The sequence below is a fragment of the Takifugu rubripes genome, chromosome 20, assembly GCF_901000725.2.
Source record: "Takifugu rubripes chromosome 20, fTakRub1.2, whole genome shotgun sequence".
In the NCBI taxonomy this organism is placed as follows: Eukaryota; Metazoa; Chordata; class Actinopteri; order Tetraodontiformes; family Tetraodontidae; genus Takifugu; species Takifugu rubripes.
This window is the reverse complement of record NC_042304.1, coordinates 8,540,651-8,565,078: the sequence shown is the minus strand read 5'-3', so window position 1 is coordinate 8,565,078 and position 24,428 is coordinate 8,540,651. Positions and strand designations below refer to the sequence as shown.

Here is a 24,428-nt window from a genome sequence, read left to right as displayed (position 1 = left end):
CCTCGGGTCTCCTCACAGAACCAGAGCGGGGCGTCAACCAACTCCTGCACCGTGTGGCGATACCACGAAACATGACGTTCCTCACTGAATGAAGGTCTGGAGAACAGGCGGGTCAGCCCCTATTACTGCCCCAGGAAGCAGTGATGGGGGTATTATCATACGCCTACAGTGACCAGAACCCCCTTCATGTAGTCCAGTGGTCATCCTGCTGCCCAACAGCTTTTAGGGTACCACTATGAGGTCTGTGCAGCCCTCCTAGGGTCTGCCTCCTGGGACCACCACTGACCCACCACCAGGCTGGTCATGCTGGGGCTGTTTCTAATTGCCCCTCCTTTACACCTGATGTCTGCCCCTGTCATTGAGTTACACTGTGATGAAGTGTAGTTACCAGTTGCCATGGCAATTGTTGCTTTTATTTATCGGTTAAGGTGGTTACATGGTTAAGGATCAACTGACTTCGATTCTTGATCAACGATCAGAAATTTTCCAAAGCAATTTTGCTGGTTTTGTGACAATGTTATTGATTAATGATCAGGAATACGCCCGGCCGACCTTTTAAACCGACCTCACGCCCAGAAGAGGCTCCAAACTCAACATTTGATGTTCATTTCAAGCTCAAATTTGAACAGTCTGGAACATTGTACATGTTTTCCTTGGTCATGCTGAGAATTGATTTTAGCGTTACATAATATGTTTTGATTTTTTTTTTTTAAAGCAAAGCTGGTTTAGTTAGAAACACAATGTAATCCTGTGTTGTTACAGCAGCTAAGAGCTCACAAACACCCACGTTGGAAGTGATAAAGGGTGGAAGATCTTTTGAATATACTCCAGGCTGTGACGTTAGTGGGCAAATGTGTGAATTAGCAATAAAATAAAATAAATGGAGCTATGAGTAGTAACGTCAGGCTTTTTAAATCAAACTCTAACTGACTTGACTCCACAGAGGCTGGACTCAGATACTGTTCATCTGTACAGGTGCGAACGTGCAAAGTTTTCCCTTCATGTTTGGAAATGTAATATTCTCAGGCTTTGATCTGTCATCATTTTGATGTCGCCTCGCTCCAAAATGAGCATTTTTGACTATTTTCACCTGCTTATAGTCTCAGAGGTCCCACCATTGGACATATTTACATGTGCAACTCCAAACGTGCTGTCCCTCATTTATGGGCTGCGGTTTGTAGTGAGTTGCTGCCCCAGAGACAAATGTGACGAGACCCTTGTGCATAAAAATCACGAAAACACTTTATTTAAAAAAAACACAAAGTAAAATCAAAGCCTGCCAAAGTATGTTACAGCTTAATATACAAATTTATAAATGTACATTAAATAAATACCAGGATTCTTGTGATAAGCACCTCGCGCATTTGCCGAATTGTGCCGTTGCTGGTTAATCTGGGTTCATTTCAACACTGCTTGACCTTGATGGCCGCCGTTGTAGCGCGGTAACCCGATCTAAATGATCCCATCCTGCCATCGTTAAGGAGCGCCGTATTACTGCAACAAGTGACCTCATTTTCATTTTTTAAGGAGGAAAAAAAGAGCTAAATCAAAATATTTTTTTTTATTATTTTTTACAAAAAATGTCCTCGTTGGACGGAAATCTCTTTTACAAAAACATCCAAATGGTGGCTGAGATAAAGTGACCAGTGTCAAAATGCAGTAGAAGAAGAAGAGCAGGGTTGTTTTTGAACATGTAAGTCATTCATTTTTGAAAAGAACGCATATAAAAACTGATTAAGAAGGTATTTACAAAGTCTGCTGTTATTCTCTCTTCAGTAGATCGTCGATATGTCTTTGGTCCCTGTTGATTGTTGGCAAATAGTGGTTAGACAGAGAAACAAAAAGAGACATTAGAGACACAATGATTCTAAAATAACAGCACGGGTGAAGACGTCTACATTTTGCTTGTCGCTCTGGATCATTTCTCTATTTACAATAATCCAAGTTCACACGGGCAAAGAAAAGACATCATCAAAGTACAGGTAAATCAGTTTGGACTACAAGTGTGATTGATTAGAGATGCGGCGCGGCCTCGGCGGCGCCGTCTGCACAGTGTGAGGTTGTGATGGTTGCCGACAGACGTCCAGCTGCAGTCGGAGGACCTCCAGGCGTCCCAGCGTCCGTGTCCTCTGTCTTTGGCTATGTTTTGACTGACAGGTGACGCGCGCGGTACGCTGCGGCGGCGTGCACGTGCCGCCTCAGGCTTCGCTCTTGAAAAGACTGCCTTGGGTCTTGAGTTTGTGCATCCTGGCGAGAATCAACAGCAAACACGGCGTCAGTTTTCCCCACACACGCAGACGTCTGTTAAATATGAGATTCTTCTTCTTACAGTTTCTCCTTGCGGCTCATTGGGTCCTCCTTCAACTTGACGAAGACGCCATCTTCTCCACCCCTGACCAGGTGGACGTACTCTCCATCCTTTGCTCCAAAGATCACCCTGTAGTCGAACGCCGAAACCGTTACAAAACACTTGAAATGAGCAAGCGTCTCCAGGTCCGTGACGGAGGCTGAGCTCTTACTTGGACTGGGACTCCCCAGACTTGATGCGCAGTTTGCGGATGTGGACCCTGCTGCTGCTGCCCCACCAGTCCGACCAGCTGATGATCGCGTCCTTCTCCCAGCGCAGCTTCACAATCATCAGGTCTCCAAGGTCCACGTCGGTGGTGAGGAGGAAAGAGACGGTGGTGTTGCTGTTTAGCTCCGGCCTGGGGGGGAAAAAGAAGGTCAGGGTCACGCAATAAGGCGCCTGAGGTTCGCTTGTTTGACACATCCATGATGAATCTACGTACAGAACGAAGGGAATGTCCTCTTTCTCTCCGTGGGTGCCGTACAGGGAAATCTTCATGGGCTGCTCGGTGAAGCTCTGCTGGGTCTCGCTGAAGAAATGCACCTTCACTTGGTAGTGGAAGACTGAGGAGGCGGAAAAGAGTTGTGTTTTGCAGGTTCCCACATTTCTCATAACATTACTTGAAACAGCTAGATGAAAATCCCTTATGTAAGCAATCTGTTTGTCAACAGATTTGTGTTAAATCCTGGTTTAAACCCCAGAAATTTAAAAAATCTTGATTCAGACAAAGGAGCAACAGTTAACTGTTATGCTAACGTGTGCTAACTTTGTAACACATGCAGCAGTCTTGCATTACTTCAGCCGCTCTGCAACAACTAAAATACCCACGACCTCGTCGTCATGTGACCTTCTCAATACTTGACACAATACTGCGTTACGTGAGCTGTCCAGTATTTCTCTCCTAACTGTACTCACAGTGGGCTCTCAGCAGCCAAATTCACACGTTGCAGTAGATTTTTGCATAAAATAAACTCTTTAGTGATGACAGAAGCTGCTACAATAGTTTAGCCTCTTTCTGTGCGCTGTGGCCCCTCAGGTTTACCTTTGTAAGGCATCATTTCCCGGGTCTTGAGGTACAGCTTGGTGCCACGGGTTGTGCGGACCTGGTTGACGTTGTAGCCGAGCTTGTTGCAGCGGTTCTTCCTACAGCTGAGGCACAGGCCTTTGTTGAAGGCCTCCTTGGAATTGCAGCGGTAGGCCACGCTCTGCTGCTCGGTGTTGATCAGGGAGTCGATGAACAGGTGGATGGAGCGCTCGTGGGAACACTTGACCAGCTGGTCCATATCTGTGAGCCACGGAACGTAAAGACACTGTAAATCTGTTGTTTTCTATCCTGCAGCAGGAACAATGTCAGAAACTAGAAATAAATACAGCCGTGCACATACTATGGAGGCCCTTGATGCCCTCGGCCGCAATTCCCAGCAGTGTATTCTGGATGTCGCAGCCTGGCTGGAACGTGCCCCCGTTGGGGTAAATGTCAACGTGTCCCACGGGTCTCTGGATGCCGATGCTGCGGTTCGGGGATCCTCTGGTGTTGGTGTGTAGGACGTCCACAAACTTGGCGTCATCAGGGGACAGGGTGTTCTGGTTGTCCGCGTGTTCAAAGGTGGGACCTGCAGGATCCAGGCCTACGGAGAAAAAGGAGGAAAGAATCAGCGCTGCAAATCTTCAGGAGAAAGTTCTGAGACGTCTCTAATCTGGGCCCGTTTCTCCCCTGCAGAGCCGCTGCGTCTGCGATTTTAGCTTCTTACTGGCCACCTGCTGTGGATCAGGGCACAAACGGCATTATTCGAAAAGGTCAGAGAGATTTAAAAACTGGGTAAATTCCTTTGGGGCAAAAGGGGAATTGGACCCTTTAACTGGTACTGACTGGCTGCATGCACAAACACAATAAAGCCCTGGAATGTAATAACCAGTGGATCCCATTTCACTGGAGACTGGAGCCAGTTAGAGCTGGTATGTTTACATGAATGGACTCATCAGTTCTGAAATCATTTGGTGATTTTAAGGTCAAATGAGCAAAAAGGTTGCCTGTTTGAATCCTGCTACCACGCGACGGATGTTATAGAACAAGGAGGCGAACCGCTCACGCGCCTACAACCCAAACAAATGCCCACCTCTGTTCATGCCCTCACCTGTGATCCTGCTGATTTTATGGTCAGTGAGGTCGCCGGCGATCCCGGCCACATGTGCTCCCAGACTGTAACCCAGCAGGTGGATCCTTTCCCAGGGTAAATTCAGCTCGTTCTGAGAGGGAGAGCACGGATGCGTTGGTCCAGAGGAACAAGCTAACACGTCTGAAGAACTATTTTTAGCGGCAAGTGCACTGTGTTGAAAAGTCTGGGACCAAATCCAAGGCTGGATTAAGTTTACGGCCCGTCTAAATCTTGCGGGCTGCACGTATTTCACTACATACTGTAAAGTGCGCCACAGTGGGAGAGCAGCAGGCGCATAAAACGTCTTTATAGGGCGGTAAAAACCATCACCCAGCGGGAAACATGGCTGACAGGCTAACACTACAGTGGTGCGAGTACTGAAAACAAGAGGTCGGTCAGCTGGGAATACACACCTGGATCCAACTGACGAACTTGGCGACGTCACGGCCCACCAGTTTGGTGAAGGCAGCTGACATGGGGTAGTGCTGGTTAGCCCGGGTCAGCCAGTCCACCACGATCACGTTGGCGCTGGGCTCACGCTCGTAGAGGGCGGACACGAGCTTGGGCACCCAGCTCTCGAACATCCCAGTTACCTACAATCACACACAGAGTTGTTGTTTGGATTCTCCTATGTTTCTGGGGTCGGCTGCAGCGTGACCAGCATTGTTCTGGTCACGGCTCTCATCCCGTTTCCTGGAGAGGAGCCAGGAGCGTTATTAGGTTTGAATCTGGGTGCATGACCGGCTCTTAATCGCATTACAGGAGGAGATTCGTAGACTGTTTATGAGCTGACTCGCTGCCCTCTGCTGCGTGGCTCTGAAACGTGCTTTTGTTAGCGGCTGGACTCTCGAGGGTTTGATAGGGCATCAACCCAGGGTACATTTAAAAGGTGGGGTTGAAGAGGAGACGTACTGTCCAGCCGTGGATCACCACGAAGGTCTGTGTGTCCGGGTTGAAGTGACACTCCGAGATGGTTTCTGGCCTGCCGGGGACGATGTAGCACATGTCATCATCTGGGATCTCTGCAGTGCGCAGGGAGAACTTCGACACGATGTCGGTGAAGTTGTTGATCCAATCAGCCGTGGTGGGAAGGGGGGTGCCGGGCAGAGAGGTGTTGACTGTTGGAAGACATTCAGAAGCATGAGACGGCTGCAAAATCTGAGATTCTGGCTCTGATAAATGAGCGAGGACCTTTTTATTAGTACAAATTTCATTTCCATGAAAATTTATGAAGTTTGTGTTCTCAGTTTTCTCAAAATCCACACAGCACCAAGCAGCTGCAGTGTGCGAGTCACCAAATATTCCGCTTTTTTCCCGTGATTTTCAGGCGAACCCTCCTCAAACAGCCAGCTCATGCAACATGTCAGTGTCGCCCCCTTTTGCCCCGAATGCTTTTGTGCCAGAATCATCTTGAACTCACCTCCACGTTGTTCGAGGGTCGGAACAGTCCGGCTTTTCAAACTATTTGCATGCTACTGGTTGTATAGAGTCAATAATGCTTTTAAAGGGAAATAATTACTCTTTTTTTTAACCTGTTTGACCTTTGAAGATCGTGCTGCAAAAATGAAATGAGATTCATTCAGTTCTGCTCCCCCCCAGACAAAGGCTGTCCTGAACACACACGGTTTCTAATGTGATGCATACCTGCAGGCCAACACGGAGCTTTTGCATGCACTTTTTTTTGCTTATTTTTAAATATTTCACAAGAGAAACGTGAGAAACGACATTACCCCCCCCGCCCCCGCCCAATCTGCAAACTCACCAAACTCCGCGTCGGTGCCCGTGTCGGGCTCAGAAGCAAAAGTGGCACAAAATTTCCCCAAAATTATCCAAAGAGTGAAAAAAAAGATATTTTTAATTCCCATATTTCTGAGAGGTCTGGACCCGTCCACCAAGAAAGTCCTGCTGTGAATCCGGTATGTATAGGGGTGTGGGGGGGGGGCGGTCGGTGTGGAGTTGCGGGTCGGGAGGAAAGATTCTGTCACTGATGCCGCGCAACTCATCTTTATGCGGGGCTCATTTGAATATTCACGCGTGATTGGCTGGAGGTCGAGTGGGCGTGGTTACACTTTGGCCCCTCTCTCATTAAAAGAAAATATAAATCAGTCCAAAAGTGGCTCCAAAGAGCCGCGAACTCAGAGACCCTTCCACTAATGTCCACCGCACATTTTACTAGTGTATCGCGAAATAGCAACTTCTCCAAATAGTTTATGGTTATTTATTCCATCTTTATTGTTTGTTTACTTTTATTTGGCATTAATGCGATTACCTCATGCGGTTGCTTGTTATTTAAATTTGCCCTGCGTCGTTTATTTCTGGCCACATGTCTCGGTAGGTGTTAAATGGCAGCGACGGAGTTGGAAAAACTTTGAAGAATTCAGAGACGCTTGTATCAGCTTCATGGTATCTTTGGCAAAACATCTGAAAGAGATTATTTTACAGCTGTGTTGTCTCTCCAGACTGAGGGGAATAGACGTTACGCACCGATCGGCTGTGTTGTTCACTTAAACAATATTATTGTTTCACCTCTGATGTTCGACTTTTTGTGGTCATCTCTGCCCTCATCAATGGTGACAAACTGCAGCTTCACTGAAAATGCTGCGTTTCATTCTAAATTAGCCAAGTCAGTGGTGCAGGTTGCTGCATGAGACATGTTTAGAAGAGAACACTGGTGATATAGGATCTATAGCCCGGTCCACGTGGTCTGATGGCTCAGCTGATGTGGGTGTGTTCCCTTTGCTTTAAGGCCAGCAGGCAGCTCCAAAAACGGATCTACCCCAGCCCGTTATAACGGCTCAGACTATGAGTAACTGCTAGTAGATTCAGGACTCCTGAATCTGTGCAGCGTCAACAGCAGGAAACACCAAAGTGAACGCTGGCTGCAGGAATCTCCCCTTTTAACCACCTTTTTGAAAATTAAAACCCCCAAATTCTCATTATTATAACAGTCGAGTGTGTTCTGTTAGCGGCTGAGGTAGCTGACTCAGTATTTGCCCTCTCTAAATATACCCTCTGCCTCGTGTGTCTCGCAGCATGGACGGTTCTGCCCGGTTCTGCATGGATAGGTGTGCTCGTGGTGGTTAAACGACAGGCACAACCCAGTGATTAGACAAAGCAGCAACGCCCAGGTTGTCATCCTGATCTCTGCTTAACTCCAGCGGATGTTGCATATGGGGACACGCCCGCCGACAAAAATCTAAACAACGTTTCTATTTAGAGGAGAGGAGTTCTGAGACAGGGGGAGGGGCACAACCTTGGTTTGGTCTTGACAATCGGAAACGCCTCATTTGCATTGAGTTGAATCCACTTGATGTCTCTGTCTGTGACCCCAACTGAGAGAAATCTGAAATCTGGGTCAGGGCGTCAGGGGGATCAAGTCCTTCTCGGCCTGCATCCTAAGGAGGTGGAAATAGGCCCCAGCTGCTCTTTAATGTGTGTTTATGTCTATTATTTACATCAGTCTGCAGCGGAAGTCCACACAGGTGCAGCACAGGACCGACGGAATCTCAAGCGTCAAGTCCCCCCCCCCCCCCCCCCCCATCACGTAGCACCTCTCAAATGCTCAGTTCTGATTTTTCACCCAAGAGGGGGATTCTGGGAAAAACGGAAACAGGCATTGGGTTTCACTGAATGTTGATGATGCATCCTGTGGCCGAGCGAGCGTGCAGCAGCTGTCCCGCAAGGCCGACCTCGCCACCCATCACGCCGTGTTCTCCTTTATCTGGCTGTTTGTGCTCGCCTCTCTAGACACACCACGACACCAAACGACCTTTCCTGGAGGTTGAATCATTTCAACACGAGCCAAAGAGCAAACACAGGCGTGCACTTTAATGGCTGATTCCGTAAGGTTTTGGAAGAAAAAAAAAAGAGAGAAAAGCTCCCAGCTGGAGTTCAGCCGCTTTACAAGGCCCCAAATAAAGACACAGTAAGGTCATTAAAGGGCCATGTGTGTGTGTGTGTGTGTGAGAGGCAGTATTTTTTCCTGTATTCACAGCAGACACAAAGAAGTTGTGTTCTACACACGCGCCTGCGGTTTAACAACTGGCCCCGAGTACTTTAGAGTGTTTAGGTCCGATGCACTCGTTCACTGATCTGTGTAAATGGTGTCTGTGCTTTTAATGAACCTTTCTGCCTCCAGAGTAAATAAGAACCTTCCAGATGTGAAGGACGTGTGCCACAGCTGGCAGACATTTAAATCTGATGGGAATTAGCCATAGATATAGATAGATAGATAGATAGATAGATAGATAGATAGATAGATAGATAGATAGATAGATAGATAGATAGATAGATAGATAGATAGATAGATAGATAGATAGATAGATAGATAGATAGATAGATAGAGAGGCAGGCAGGCAGGCAGGCAGGCAGGCAGGCAGGCAGCCAGACAGACAGACAGACAGACAGACAGACAGACAGACAGACAGACAGACAGACAGACAGACAGACAGACAGACAGACAGACAGATATTCCCACAGCTAGTTTCCCTCCTCACATAGCATCAGTACCTGCACGTGTTTATAGTTTGACTATAAACAGAGGCCTGAAAGCGTTCTGTGTTCAGTCCTCTGAGGCAGCTGCTCACGCCGGGGAACCGACAGGACGTCCCAGATGAGGATGAAATGAATACGTCGGTATATGGGCCGGCATCGGTCAGAAAGGTGCTGTTACAATCAGCAGATCCGATTCATTTGTTTTCTTTCTGGCCCATAACACAGATTCTCTGCACGCCTCCCTTCTGCTCTCTGCAGTCGAGCGGTTGCTCCAGTTGCAAACCTAATAAATATGTTGCCTCAGCTTTGATCCACCTGTGGTGATCTCAGGTCTGGCTCCTCACACATTTACATGATGGGGAGCGCTTGCACATGCGGTAAAAAACGTAAACATGCAATGCTGCTCACGCGTCGGCTCCCCCACTGCAACAGGTCACGTTCACATGCCCTGAAACTGGCAGAATTGTCTGTTTCCCACATGCAGCACACGCAGCAGGTGGGCGATCCGACAGCTGCATCAACGTCCACATACCTTTGTTTTGAATTATGCAACAAAAGTGTAGCTCAGTCTACAGAGTGGAGATAAACAAGTCTATCAGTGACACACAGTGGAAAAGGTCACCGACTGATTAAACAAGCCTGCCTTAACATTCAGATAGCAAAGAACATCAAAGGGTGACAAACAAAACCCAATATTGACGATCCATCAGATCGATTGATATAGTGTCTGAGGTCTGCTTAAGAATCTGGGTAAATGGTGGAGAACAACAGGAAGAAGACCCAGATGATCACGTGTCAGATGATGTGTGTCAGCAGGCAGCTCACAGGGCACTGACCTACCCTGATTTTCATCCTGAAAGGCTGCACTGACCTCTGCAACCTTAAACTATTTCACAGTTGCCTGGACTATAACGCTTGACATTTATTTATGGCCATACAGCGCCCCTTAGTGGACAAAATACCGCACCCATTTAGGGGGGAAAAAAGATAAATGACGATGATGGCAATTATTTTATGCATTGAATAAACCGTAATTCAGTTTAATTGATATAAAGCTTGTTTGGGCGCAACAGGAACATAAAAAGATAAACTTCAACGTTCCCCTAATGTAATCTGACTTCCTCGATAAACGTTGCCTTCATGATTGGCGTCCGTAATGTGTAATTATTACCAAATAAGCAGCACAGAAAAAGTTTTGTTTGGACATCATGCTGACAGTATGTTCAGACATGGTGAGGGAAAAGTACAGAATCAAGGTCAATTTCTGCTGCAGTTTATTTGAATTTCATTTGCCGTAACTTCAATGTGTGGGGAAAATGTACGATAGATATTAAAATCATAACGCGTGATAGAATTTATCATTAGTTTATACACGCATTAGAATTCTGTTACAGTGGCGATGGGTTGTATAAACCACACGCACTAACACAAAGTATTAACAAATTCTGTTGTAAACTAATTGGTTACCCTAACCCCTAACCCTTAGTGCCAGGCAGGCCAAAGGTAGGATTGTCAATTTAAGGCGGACACATATATTATGACCTTTTATTATTTTGACCAACAATCACACAAATCAAACATTTGTACAAGAAAGCTGTAATACTTAAAAAAAATGTATATTTAGAATCTAAAAACTTTCATAATCATACAAAAAATGTGTCAAAAATGGGGGTTTCAAGTCCTGAACACATTAACCATAGCCAGGAATATCTCATGTAGCAAGATTAGAAAATATCCACAAAATGCTTCAGAGATCTGGGTGAATCAAGAGCGGTGAGGTCAGGTCCATCAGGCCAGGTGTGTGTTAACATCTGAATGCACTACAGAGCTAATGAGGAGACGTGACACATTCCTGCAGACAGTGGTGCTGTACATACAATGTACAATGATGGATGCTTTACAATGTCTGAAATCACTACATCACACAGAGGAACAAAATACACCAGAAAAATACAGGTTTCCATCAAAAAATGGACTGGAACCGTTTCCAAAGTAAGTTTCTTAAAAAAAAAATAAGTACAAAGCCCAAAATGGTGAGGTGGCGCTCAGTAACGTCGCCCGAATGCTCCGCCCTGCATCCCGCCGCCTTGCATCAGCTGGTTCTGTCTGTTCAGCGCTCCGGATAGAGACTGAGATGTTCCCGAGTTCATGTAGCCGCCGCGACTGATGAAAAGGCAAAAAACAGAAACACCAACATAACCATTTGCTCAGGTATATAATAAAAGGATATTTGCTCTGATACCCACCCTGCCATTCCTCCGCGTGCGATGTGGCTCTGTCCTGGGATAGCACCGTCTCTGTCTGGGACATCAGGTACAAAATCAAAACCCTAATAAACAGTAAAGGCTGCACCCGCATCGCACGTCCTTTAGCTGCACGTCCCAGTCTCCAAAACAACTACACAGCATGCTGGTGTGAGGCTACTACAGGTGATACATGTGCTAAGTGAAGCAGAAGGGTCATTACTTTGCCACGGTCTGTCTCCGTCCATCTTCCGCCCTGAGTCCCAGTCTCGGCCTCCTTCCCTGCAGGACGAACAATCACCTTCTTTCAGCAAAAGACGCCGGTACCGGCCTGAAAAGACCTGACGGCTCAGTTTGGTGCTCACCTGGGATTCATGCGTTTGTCGTAGCCTCCGCTCCAGTTGTCTCTGCCGTGTCTGTCTCTGTCTGAGAAGTGCTACAATACAAGATGAGACGGTCAAACATCAGGCGAGTGTAGTCAGATTCAAATTTTACATGCTGCCGTTTGTGGTGACTTACCTGACCGTCTCTGTCTGACCCCATTCCCCGAGAGCTGTCGCGCCTGTCCATCGCCATGTTGTCCTGGTAACGGCCCCGATCCCTGTGGTCAAAGTCCTGATAACGTTCCTGCCGAGGAAAGTCTGAGCGGCCGTAGCGGTCGTCCATAGCCATACGTTTATCGGGCCAGTCGTCTTTTCTGATGAGGAACCAAAAAAAAAACAAAATTCACCCCTGGATCTCCCCAACCAATAAAGCTACAGTATGTGGCTTCATTTTTACCTGCCATCCATGTCAAAAGGCCTCTTCACGGGACGCCGGTCCTGCTCGTACCGCAGCTGCTCCTGCTGCCGCCGCAGCTCCTCTCGCTCCCTCATGATTCTTTCCTGCTCCCGGCGCCTCTCGTACTCGATACGTAACCGTTCTCGCTCCAGGAACTGACGCTCCATGCGGTCTGCTTCAAGGCGCTCTTTCTCAAACTAGAAATCAAAACCAGAGGTTTCAGGGGGGCTGCTAACATGAATATTGCTGTCAATAAATCAATCAAATAAACAGACGAGTTGGAGCAAGTTACTGATGGAAGCTTGTTTCTATTCAACAGGAAAATGCTGTTTAAATGCGAGCTGTAACAAACAGTAGGAATAATAATTACTGTGACAATACCTCCAGCCAGTGTCTCTTCTTCATTAAGTGTTTCCTCTCCTCTTTCTCACGGAATATACGGATCCGTTCTCGCTCAGAGCGGTTGTCGCGATCGCGGTCACTGAAGGAAAAGAGCCGTTAAGTTCATTCTAATGTTCCCACCGAGCAGCAGAGCTCAGCCTCGTGCGCTGGGATCCTACCTGAATCTGCGTCTCTCCACTTCTCTCATCTCCCTCTCTCGTTGTCTCTGCCGCTCCCTCTCCCTCTGCTCCTTGATCTGGTCAAATGACAGGATGTCTTTCCTCTCTTTACTGGATGATTTGTGGTCGCGACTCTTTGGGCTCTGAAGAAAAATGTCAAACCAATATTTAAAAACCAAAATCAACAGAAGAGCTGGACGTGAAAAGGCCTAACTGGCAGACCGGCCTGAATAATAGGCCACAATAGTTTCCTTTTCATTAAGGGTGATGAGTTGCTTACTCGTTCTTTGCTTTTGGTTTTGACGCTGATGACAGGCTCTCCTTTGGACTTGTCCATGACCACAGTTCTTTCATTTTTATCTATGGAAAACACCAGATACCAAGTTAATATCAGTAAAGGTTTACGGCTTTGCAATCCACCTGGAATGAAACACCAAATTTCCCACCTTTCCCATCTTTTCCTTCTCCCTCGCACTTGTCATCCTTTCCATCAGATCTACAAGAAATGATCAAATGAACAACACAAAATCTGACAGTAATGATTACATTAAAATAGATTATCTCCCACTGATGCCTTAAGCCATACAAGACAAGTGTAATGTTTTCTGATCTGCTGCTGGTGTTTCAACAGCAAATATTATGACTTTTTATGCTGATACAGTAGCTCACAACAAAGTCTTACTTTGAATCAGTGGAACGTCTCCTCTCACCAGCAGGCTTCTTGGGGTCAGTCTTATCTGCTGGCTTCTTCCCTGCAGGCTCATTTTTAGCCTACAATAATGAAACAGCAGGTTTTTTTGTATCTCTATGTAAAATTTTTGGATCAGCATTGACAGCGGTTATAACATAATTAAATATACAGCTACATGCATTAATGGAGCATTAGTGATTATTGTATTCCTTAAAGCCATCTACACTTTGATTTGACTTTTGCAGCATTGCATCTGATACCAGTAAATATTAGGTATCCCGACTAAGACTAAAGCAAGCGCAGGCAGTTAAAATGAAGCAACTGCATACATGAAATGCTCTCACCCTCTCCACAGAGATCATCTTTCCATGCAACTCAGTCCTGTGAAGGTGACTTATGCACTTTGTTGCCTCCTCTGTGGAAGACATGGTGACAAACCCATAGCAGCGAGCACCCGGGCTCTTGGCATTGGTCACCACCTTGGCACCGACAACCTGAAGAGAATGATCCCAACATGGTGAAAATGAGGAAAAAATCCAACATTCAAGTAAAAGGGACTAAAATCCTGGTGACAATGGCAAAGGATATGTGGACCAACCTTGCCGTATTTGCTGAAGAGCGTCTTCAGATCAGTTGCCCTGGTGGTTGAGGACAGGCCGCTGACCCACAGGTTCTTGCTCGTTGCAGCAGCACCCCCAGCAGCTACATGCAGGATAAAAACAATGAGCAAACATTAACTGAAGGATCAGAACGACATCGATGCCCTCTGAAAAGTCATTTACTTACACTTTTCATCTTTTGACTCAGTCTGATGATCTTTTCCCTCAGAACTACAGACAGAAAAACAAGAAGCTATAAACACAGCAGTGGGGATACAGGTGACATTTAAGAAATACCTTTGCGTTTATGTGGTCTGACATAACTGAGTGACCAGCCAATCGCGATCCGTAGTGCAGTGATTTATTGATGAAAACGTGAAAATACGCTCTATGGAGATTCCAACGCATTAGTCATTAAAGGGCCACGAAGCGAGATATGTGAATGTAAGAATGACAAATGAGACCACACAGATGCACCGGGCAGTTTACCTCCAAAAGAGCATCCAATTTTTCTAGCACAAAGGCGCCAATGCAACAGAGATAACCATTTTGGTTTTCTAGTAGACAGAAAGCGACAAACCTTTTTTTCTGATCATCGCCCTCAACAGAGGAGGACTCTTTCACTGTCGAGGTAGAATCCGCTGCAGCTTTCTCAGCTTTCTCTTCAGTCTTCTCATCCTCCTCAACCTTCTTAGACTCCAATTCTGAGTCAACAGTTTCACCCTCAGCCCCCTGTTTGCTTACACTACCAGCATCAGAGCTTTTGTTCTCAGCATCAAATGTCTCTTCTGGGACAGAGCGCGTGTCCCCGACTGCTTTGGTATCCACATCATCCCCGTCATTCTCCACATCTCCAGGGGAGGCCTCGTCGGGCTTGGCATCAATGTTGCACACAATTTCTTCCCCACTGGTGGTGGCAGCTTGCTCTTCTTCACAGCTCGTCTCGAGGTGATCTTCATTAAGCGGCTCAGATAAACAAGACCCGGCTACTTTGTCATTTTCTACGGATTTAACAGGAATAGAATGGCACAGAGTTTAATTACTTCGGAAACACAGCAATGGTTAACGAGGAACTGGGAACGTCATGACCACTGGCCTCTGATCTTAGAGCTATGTATTACGATGAAAGTAGACCCTAACGAGAGACTGGAAAGAACCCAAAGGCGGGGGAAGGGACACCACTTTGGTTCATTTCTCACGTTGAACCACCTCACTGTGTTCACCTGATCCAAAAGAGACAAAGAGTTCAGTCGTGAAGAGAGCCACAAGATGAGCAGAGTAGTAGTGCTGAAGTCCAATAGTCCGGTTCGGCCTTTGAGTCTTCCAGTGTTGACCAGACCTTCAGCTCAAGTCCAGCCATATCATATCCAGCTGATTTCTGAGTCAGTGTCTTTAAAAACAGAGTCCTCAAAGATGTTTTTGTCTTGATCTTCGTGTGGCAGCCTACAAACACAGGCACAGCTCGGGCTTCCCTGACATGGAACTTAGTTGCTGACCTTGAGCAGCAAATTGTTAACCACTTGCAGCATTGTTTAAAAAGGTGAAGACACCTGTATGTATCTTTATTAACAAGCATTTGTTTTTTCCAACCACAGTTAACCGATTTTCAACACAAAGTCAGCAAGGCCCTTTGGGCTTCCAGTCTCTCCTCCTGTTTCCAACTACACAAAGGTGTTTGCATTCCAATGTCAACACCGTTAAGACCCACAAGCTTTAAGATATTTTTCTTACAGTACCTGTTTCTTCTTTCGTGTCATCCACATCTGGATCCTGGGGGGAAAAAATTAAATTAATGAAAACTTAAGAGACTTAACTTATTATACTTTCAAATGGTCTGCAGGTGGGACATACCATATTGATAGATGGACACATCATATAATCATCCTTCTCACTCAAAAGCTCATCCATCTGTAAAAGTTGACAGAAATGCAGCACTATTAATAAAAATGATTAAAAAGTGAGATAGGTATACTGTCTGCTTCCTTGCCTCCGGATCCCCCGATTCATCCTGTGGCTCGAAGTCCCCTCCATCCTCGTTCATCAGTGCTTCTACATCAGAGTGATAGTTCTGCAGATCATCCTCGTCTTCTGCAGGTATACCATTCTCCGTGTCATCCAAAATATTCATGTCAAGGATGTCCATGTCCTGTATGTTCTCATGGTATTCTGGAAGCTCCCCCTAGAATTGAAATTCAAAGTTAACAATAAACACCCAACCAGATTTTACCATCAAATGTCATAAACGTACTCGAGGAAAAGTCCAAATCTGGCAATCCAAACTCACCGGGCCTTCACAGGAATCCTCCTCGACAGCAGCGTCCTCAGACTCTTCATTGTCCGGCCGAACATCTATGAAAGGGTTTCACACATTTAAACAAACTAAATTTGTTGTGAATGTGAGCTTAAACCATAATATTGTCCTATATTGCCTTTTTAAAAATATAAAACGTCGGATACTTTGCCTAATGCAAAAACGTGAACAAAAGTCCTGCAGCACCTTTAAGACTAAAACAATTGCTGCAAGTGTGGAAATAGACAACTTTTTTGTTGGGAAGTTGCGGTCTGCTGCAAAGTGCATGAGACCGCATTAACCGAATATCTGTCGCTATCAGGGCAGCTGAGATCGATCTGGTGTCAAATCAGTCGTGTAATGACAGCAGCAGAGGCATAACCAGGCGTTTAATGTAACACCTTGGCTTGGGTGATATTGTAATAAGTGCATTACCTTTGGCCGTGCGTTTAGGAGTCGACTTCTTAACTCCTGCATCAGGAGCAATTATCATCTCATCAGGATTCCCCCCCTCATCCTCGATTGCCTAGCAAACAGCATTGAGGTGGAAGCGAGAATCAGTAAATGGATCATTTATCATAAAACGGACCAGAAGGATTAAATCCCTGTGAACTTTGTGTAAACACTGCGGATACGTGACACCGCGGTTGGCCCACAGCTAGCAAACTGTTCTGCTAATGGTGCCTGACAATGTATGAATTTTACCGTGCTGCTTAAAACGCAGAGATACAGTCACTACACTGTAACATATACGCATTGAAACGGGTATTCATGGTAGTTAAACGACAAGTTTTATTTAAAGACCTTTTTCAGGCGCTCTGATAGCACGCTCTTGACGCCAGTGGTATCCAGGTTTCGTTTCTTTAGCTCAGCCTTCAGATCAATAACTCTCAGCTCCGACAATTTCCGGACCTCTGCACCCTCCAGAACCTCCAAGCCTGCCGATGGGTCAGCCATCCCTTTTTTCGGGAAAAACTATTCAGCCTAAAGTGTCTTTTGCGCGCTATTATTAACGCGGTCACACAAATGGACGCACTTAGCTAGCGGAACGACAACAAAATGGAGGCTGCCCAGAGCCACGTGACTTGCGGCGCATGCGCAGTACAGTCGCGCTGCTGCGGAATCCATGTAATTTTAAAAAATAAAAATCTGAAAGAAACAGGTACCAAATGTATCAAATGTACTTTAATCCACAACATACACCACAGCTGAAGTGCATTGCGAAAAATATTATAAAAGCGTTATAAAACATGAATTAAGTATTATGTGTACTTTAAATTTACAACCTCAGTTAGTTTTTGAAATAATACATAATGCAGTAGGTGTCAAATGTATAAACAATTAAAAAATGCACGCTACTGTGATGCTAGCGGCTTCACAGCTGCAGCGGCTACAGTAAAAATATGTGACATTGACATTCACATATGCTGTGTAGGTCTACACTGAATCCCGTCAGCATGTTTAGTAAGAATGGAAACCATATATGTCACTAAAGTTGTAGTTTGTGTCATTAATTTGGTTGTGTGGCAAGCTTTTTCCAGTAACAAGAGGTTGAGGGGCATCAACTATTTCAGAAGCCTCGGTTTCAACGGGCGTGTTTGAACCTATAGATGAATATGGAAAGTCAGCGTCAGTTTGGTGTTTTTTGTCAGTTTCTGCACTATGGGGACAAGCATTTGATCCAGCAGAGATAAGATCCTCAGTTATGGAGGAGCAGCGCGCAAATTCAAGGGAGTCCCGGCAGATGAACGAGGATGCAGAGAAGGAGGGTCGCGGTTCATGCAGGTTGAGTTTGGAGACCAGCGGTTTCCCAACAGTCACTGTTTGTCTTTCCTGCACTTCCTCATTCATGTGAGAGTAGTTGTAATGAAGGCAGGTGGTGAATGTGAACTCATTCTAGAACAGAAAGTGTAGTTTTTGGGTTACCACATAAAATAGATCCTTAGATCCAGATTCAATAGATCCAGAATTAATTCAAGTGCCAATTGTGGCAGCAATATACCTTAAGTCTTTGCAAGCTTCTGACGCGTGTGTAAAGACTGGGGCCCTCAGGCGAAGAGAGGTTCTCTTCATTTATTAGTAGGCTGCCAGCTTCAAGCAGAGACTCCTGGTTACTTTTCTTCATATGGACATCCACGTCCTGCCACAGTAACAGAATACAGAGTCCAAATATAGGAATATTAAACATCTCTATGTCCCATATTTGAAATTATAGTGCTACAAGTTTCAATGATAAATCTGAAACTGGCCTGACAGGTGAGCTGATTAACAGATAAACTGTGTTTTGTTTCTAAAGTTTACTTTGGAGTTAAGATTCCAGCAGTCTCAACAGTTCAGCTAAATGTCACAGGACTGCGCTCGACAGAAATGTCTTATGGCCCTGATCAAATATCTCCTTTAAATCTCAACTCTCATATCAGTTAACAAACCTCAGGGAAGTCAGTAAGCTGAGCGCAACAGGAAGAAACTTCTTTGGGCTTCTCCAGTATACGAGTGTAGATGACCATAACGTTGGAGAACTCTGCTGCGAAGCCAAGCTGGACCTTCACGCCACAGTCGAACTGCAGACAAAGGCTCTGTGGGAGCACTGTGAGAACACACTTGAATGGCATTTTCTACATAACTTTGAATAACCCCAAAGCAAATACTGGTAAAAGAAGTACCGTGAGCCACAGCCCACTGCAGGTTTCTGGCTGAGGAAGATGCAGAACAGTTCTCAGGGGTCATTATGGGGTCGGTAAGAGAACGTCTTTCAGACAGATTGCTACGCAGCTCCAGCGCCTGCCTTCCTCGGGTGATCTCGAAGCGACCCATGTCTGGAAAGAGTAAACATTAACAGGGTACGTTAACTACTTTTGGCCCGTTTGGTGACGGAAACTTGTGAATACTGAACGGCAAACTTAGCACTGGATTTCATATGGAAAAATTACATTTTAACAAAGCGTTGTTAGCGTTGGTTCAGAGTCAAATGTGAAATTGTGTGCACAGCTCTAAAGTGAAAGTGAGGGTAACTTCCAAAAGCCTTATCAGCGTTTGGAAAAAAGGAAGTGAACCATCAAGCCACTTAACTAAAAATCACAAAAAAAGGAAATCAAGCCGTAAATTAAAAATTCTTCGATTACTGGTTAACAGAAAGCTAACTGCTATTGTTCTCGCATTAACCTGGACATTCAATGCAGCCACTTTGCCTTGTAAAATAAAAATCTAATTTTCTTTTCAAAGTGCAAATTCTTTTGCAACTTGATACAATGGGGAGTCTGATATTCTTACATTAACTACATGTATCTCATTTTAAGTTAAAAAAAAAAACACACGCAAAAAAAGCATAGCCTTAAATGTAAAATAACCATTTGTTCCAGATAAACATCCATCTTCCACATCAACTGTGTCCTTCACATACCTTCGGCCACCCTGTCCAACATGACTGTGACCTTCTCGTCTTCACAAACGCGGCGTTTGAGGAAGCTTATGAAGATTCCATTTGTCACGTCTTCCCTTTTCACCTCGTATGCCTCTGCATCTACGCACCTAAAACAAGGGGCTATGCATCAGCACTGAACATCCAGATGAATTCAGATGAGTCCCATACTTACGTGGCATATCCAAACACTATGTTTGCTGTCACCTTTATCAGTCCTGGTAAAACAACGATGTCATCATTGGGGTTTCTGCATCAGAAACATACAGGAATTACGGCTGACCATCACAAACGTGACTTACTCCGCTCACCTTTTCCTGCACATGTCCAGGAGAAATATATTGAGTCCGGTCTGCTTCTCCTGCATCCTTGTCAATATACTCTGCACACATACGCAGTGCTCGGAAGTGTAGGAGGCAGGAGCATCAATGGGAACCATGAAACTGTTTCCATAGTTTTCATACCCATGACCAGCAAAGTACAGCAAACCTGTGGAGGAAAGAAAGAGGACTGACCTTTAGCTTACTGGCACAGTGCACGTGGCATTATTATTCAGTGCAGAGCAAGTGTATTGTGTCCAGGTAGAGAAGAGACCAACCGTAGACTCCCTTGTCGAGCAGCAAGAGGAACTCTGTAACAGCACTGTGCATCTCCTGCCAGTTCAGGTCGAGCAAGGAGACCACCTTGAAGTCCATCTGTGTGAGCAGGTTGGTCAACTCATGGACGTCAGCAATGGGAGCACACAGCTGAGTGTGATGTATGTAGTTCATGTTGCCAATAAGGAGAGCGATTTTGTCCGTTGCTGTGTGAGGAAAGCAAAGGCATCACAAAAGATCTGTCCATCAAAAGGACCCGCAGATCCAGCACTGTGCTCCCGTGTCTCAAACCCACCGTAGAACTGTTTGGCCAATGGAGTCCGATTGGTCGAGTGTTGTATTTTGTGTTCAGAGATGGTCATAGTGTCTTCTATCAAGTAAATGTTAAAGGATGAAAATATCTGGTCATGATATTTCCCATGACATTAGATCAAAAACACAATACCTTGACCAAGGGAACTTTCGATCCAAGAAGCATCAGTGATGGAACTGGGACCTGCATAACACATTGAAAACATTTTGTCATCACAACATATTGCAAAATATAGTCATGAGATTGATGCTGGCACATCTATGAAATATACACCACGCATGACTCTCACCGATGGTAATTGTTGCCGCATCAGTCCAGGCTTCATGATACAAGTTAAATATCTTGCATCTGTACTGTCCTCTGTGTGCTGTTGTCAAACAGGGGATCTAGAAGACACACAAAAAATGATGACCAATGCCCCCTGCAGATACCTTTCTTAAAATATTTCAGGAATTCATCTTGGGCTGAAGGCAAACCTGGGGCCTAAAGTCTCAACTAAATGTTTGTGTGATACAGCATTTTCTGTACAGCACCAGTCAGTTGAAATACAAAAATAGGAAGTCAATATGTGCATATCACCTCCTCTTTGTTATAAAACCAGGCTGTCACATCAGCTATCCAGTCATAAACCTCTTCTCACTCCTGGAGGCAGCTGGGAGGAGGTGAGCGTCTGGTTCCCCTGCCTGCCCATTGGTATTGAGCTGCATGACAGCTCCAGGAGGGCAGCTGAAAAGCTGGGCACTGAGTTGCTGAAAACCCCCACTGAGACCTCCACGTCTCAATATCAGGGAAAACGGTTCTTCAAGAGCAGAAGCCCACCATGATGGCAGCCAAGATGGAATCTTCCCGTCCACACTGACAGAAAAAGGCCATAAGTCTATAGCCATGTTTGTTAGGGCTCTCAACGCCTAATTGCTGCTTCTTGCCTGCCAGGCTGAACTGCAGCGACCTCCTGAAGCAGAAGCAGGGGGTGAAAGGCTGAATCTGGCCATCACCATGCTCCTGCAGAGCACAATTGCCACTAATCAGAGGGCAAGCGCTCCTTCTATGCACTCTGCAAATGGTGGTAAATGGAGCGGATTTCAGGTCTTTTCAGAGCCCCGTGCTGGTGATCCTGACATTCCTGCAGGAGCTGATGGATAAGGGTTTGGCTTTTTCCACTGTCAAGGTGTACTTAGCCGCTATATCAGCCTGTCACATAGGCTTTAGAAACAAAACAGCAGGTTGGCATTCCCTCATTTGTCAGTTGAGGAAAGGGGCATGGCGCCTGTGACTTGTGTCAAAGAATCTGGCTGTTCCATGAGATCTATCCATGGTGCTGAATACACTGTCACTCTCTCCCTGGTGCACGCATTACGTGCCTATTTGGATATATAAACTGGGTTTAGGAAATCAGAACAGCTGCTTATCTCATGGGCTGTGCCACACTTAGGCAAGCTGGGTTCAGCGGAGAGACTTTGCCAAGGGGCTTGATTATAAAGCAACTTACTATGTTACATACCCTTGTATAACTACTGACTATATATGCTATACTATTGTTACTGGTTAACGTGTACGGTTATTTTACAGTTCAAGAACCACCATTAAAGAAATGGGACAACTGAGCTCTCTCTCCAAGTGCTTACTTGGTAGAGGTCTGCGCTCTCTCTTTTCTAGGTTTGTGTGTGTTGCCTTGTTTGTGAAGTATAAAATGGTATAAAACCTATGTATTACCGTATAACTATTAAGCAGGCCACTTACCTGGAGTAAACGAGACTTTTCCTCTTCCATGGGAACCATGTTGTGGTGCCACCTGTACTGTGCTGGGGGGTTGGCCAGTGCGTTGCACTCCAGGAACAGAGTGTCGCCCTCAGACACCACTTGGGACTGAGGATGACTGGTAATGAACAGCCCACTGACTGACCCTGTAAGTAGACTGCTGCTACAGTCTGGGGTGACAGGATGAATAATGACACAGTGCATGATGTGAGGGGGAGGAGAAGAGGACTGAGATGAGATACCTGCTGAACGGATGACACTAATGTGAGCCCACTGGGAAAAGATGCACTTTATTCCATTGTTGATCCGACAAATATAATGACCCTGGTGGACTGGTGCTAAAGGGCACAGAATCAACTCTGGAGAAGTTCCTTTCTCCCCTAAGATCTGAGGATATAACCAACCATACAACCAGCTTATGGCAAATAAGTGTGGTCTGACTTAATAACACTGGAACAATAATAAAACCTCTTACCTCTTCTTTTCCTCTAAACCACTGGTAGTTGAGATCAGGTGGACCAAAGGCCCTGCAGGTCAGTGACACCCTGCTGCCCACTGCGGCCTGTTGGGACTGTGGCTGCACTGAGATCTGGATCTCTGCCACTAAGAGACATAGAAACAACAACCAACTCTTACCGCCTGTTTCTTTAAAGATATTCCAGTGATGTAAAGTCTTCTCTTGTACCTCAGCACCTCTGCAGTACAGTGGGTTGTACTCATAAAACACTGACTGTATTTAAATGTATCCACAAAAGAGTATTGTGATTTTAATTCTTCGTCCATGCAAATAAATTTTAGTCCATCCTATTTTAAAGACTTTTATTCAAATATATACTACCACTTTACATCTTTAAAGGGAAGCAAGGTTTTTTTTAGGTTCCTCTCATTTAGATTGGTAGTTCCTAGAGTGGAAAATCTGCATTGACAAATGATACTTCAGTTTTTTGTTTTTAAATTTTAACCTGATGAGGTGAGGTATTGTACAGCCTCCTGGTGGTCTATCTTCCTTAGACAGTCAAGCAGGACGTTTAGGCTGCAGAAACGATCAGCTAACACCGCTAGCACGGCCCGTCCCGGACTACCTGTAGGTCTCAGCACCTGGAGGGAGCAGCTGGTCAGCTCATTCTCACTACGGAGTGGCAGATCAGGAAAGAAAGTGGGAAAAATTTGGGGAAAATGTCTTTTATTAAATCACAGCATCGGCACAAACGCTCTCCCTCTCTGTGCGTGGGTGCATGCGTAAACAGTAGGTACCTCACCTGCGTGACGCGTTCAATTTCTCACCTGAAGCGGAATTTGGGGTGCTCGGACACCATACTGGCCAGCTGCCTCCACCCGCAGGTCGATCTGTCCAGCATGAGGGCGAGCTTGTTCACGATGTCTTCCCCCAGAGAAACAAGGCTCTTCTCCTCCATCTTTCTCTGACAAAATGAAATTAAAATGGACCAAAATGGTCTTTAACGAAACATTTAACAAGGTTGCTGTTGAAGTCTGCGATGACTCCTGGACCGTATCGAGTCAGAACATTTGGAGACCCGACGAGCTTATAACGGCAGGTCGTGAGCATCTGCTCAGGTTTGGCCCGCAACTAAAGGTAACGTGCGCGGCCTGTAGAACCCGCACCCACCAAGTCTGAGAGTAAACGACGCCCGCATTTTGTGCCTCTTTCGCCGCGATCGTTTCAATTTGTGGAAGAGAGAAAATAAGTTTAAACTTACTGTCAGTAAATTACTGGTTAAGACCACGCAGATCGACGACGGAATCCAGATGTTTAAAAGAAAGAGGAACGGGAAGCTTTTTCTTCACTTGAAATGTTTGTCACGACAAGCCCTCCACTATTTCGTGATTCTGTGCAACTTAATTTATTTTCAGTTCCTCGTTTATCCGTCATCCCCGCTATAGCTGATTTGCATGGAGATGTCAGAGTACAGTCATTGATTGAGCCGAAATTTGGTTACAATGAACAAATTAATGCACAACGTGGAAACCCCAATTCGGTTTCTATCAACAACTTTGATCTCTTACATAGGCCTCGCAATCATTAATGTTAAACATGACAGTGGATTTCTAAATAACAGGCAAAAATCCTTAATATAATGTATGCATTTATTTATGACAGAAAAAATAATGCAAAAGGAAAACAAACAGCAATGAGCCCATCACATAGAAACCTTTTGTAACTG

At 45.4% G+C, this 24,428-nt stretch overlaps 3 protein-coding genes across 6 annotated transcripts; all 3 read right to left on the bottom strand.

The window, feature by feature from the left end:
• Nucleotides 1-1,222: 1,222 nt before the first annotated feature.
• lpla (lipoprotein lipase a) lies at nt 1,223-6,462 on the bottom strand. 2 transcript variants are annotated; one of them, NM_001305600.1, is given in 11 exon segments: nt 2,063-2,142; nt 2,214-2,247; nt 2,330-2,437; nt 2,520-2,705; nt 2,790-2,910; nt 3,390-3,632; nt 3,733-3,975; nt 4,483-4,594; nt 4,917-5,096; nt 5,416-5,621; nt 6,266-6,390. In NM_001305600.1, coding segments are annotated over 11 exon segments (1,539 nt in total). In that variant the 5' UTR covers nt 6,369-6,390; the 3' UTR covers nt 2,063-2,139.
• A 4,066-nt stretch (nt 6,463-10,528) lies between these two features.
• safb (scaffold attachment factor B) lies at nt 10,529-17,228 on the bottom strand. Of its 2 annotated transcripts, none has more exons than XM_011614793.2 (21): nt 16,965-17,228; nt 16,596-16,686; nt 16,119-16,219; nt 15,858-16,049; nt 15,722-15,778; nt 15,607-15,640; nt 14,451-14,871; nt 14,058-14,101; nt 13,870-13,973; nt 13,616-13,765; nt 13,263-13,351; nt 13,027-13,076; nt 12,861-12,940; nt 12,581-12,723; nt 12,402-12,501; nt 12,021-12,217; nt 11,760-11,937; nt 11,606-11,676; nt 11,464-11,522; nt 11,244-11,298; nt 10,529-11,160 (listed from the first exon to the last, which is right to left on the bottom strand). In XM_011614793.2, the coding sequence occupies exons 1-21, from the start codon at nt 17,115-17,117 to the stop codon at nt 11,043-11,045; spliced, it is 2,487 nt and encodes an 828-aa protein (XP_011613095.2). In that variant the 5' UTR covers nt 17,118-17,228; the 3' UTR covers nt 10,529-11,042. The 2 variants fall into 2 exon arrangements, with proteins under 2 accessions (XP_011613095.2, XP_011613096.2); XM_011614794.2 differs by having other exon boundaries at nt 16,155-16,219.
• Nucleotides 17,229-17,327: 99 nt separating this feature from the next.
• On the bottom strand, nt 17,328-24,346 carry malt2 (MALT paracaspase 2). 2 transcript variants are annotated; one of them, XM_011614796.2, is made up of 17 exons: nt 23,964-24,346; nt 23,530-23,666; nt 23,208-23,374; nt 22,721-22,848; nt 22,488-22,632; nt 22,228-22,415; nt 20,777-20,873; nt 20,620-20,670; nt 20,470-20,544; nt 20,177-20,380; nt 19,890-20,067; nt 19,754-19,828; nt 19,561-19,688; nt 18,824-18,976; nt 18,590-18,747; nt 18,163-18,300; nt 17,328-18,056 (listed from the first exon to the last, which is right to left on the bottom strand). In XM_011614796.2, the coding sequence occupies exons 2-17, from the start codon at nt 23,658-23,660 to the stop codon at nt 17,622-17,624; spliced, it is 2,451 nt and encodes an 816-aa protein (XP_011613098.1). In that variant the 5' UTR covers nt 23,661-23,666; nt 23,964-24,346; the 3' UTR covers nt 17,328-17,621. The 2 variants fall into 2 exon arrangements, with proteins under 2 accessions (XP_011613098.1, XP_029684103.1); XM_029828243.1 differs by lacking the exon at nt 23,964-24,346 and having other exon boundaries at nt 23,208-23,343; nt 23,530-23,660.
• Between the last annotated feature and the right edge of the window lie 82 nt (nt 24,347-24,428).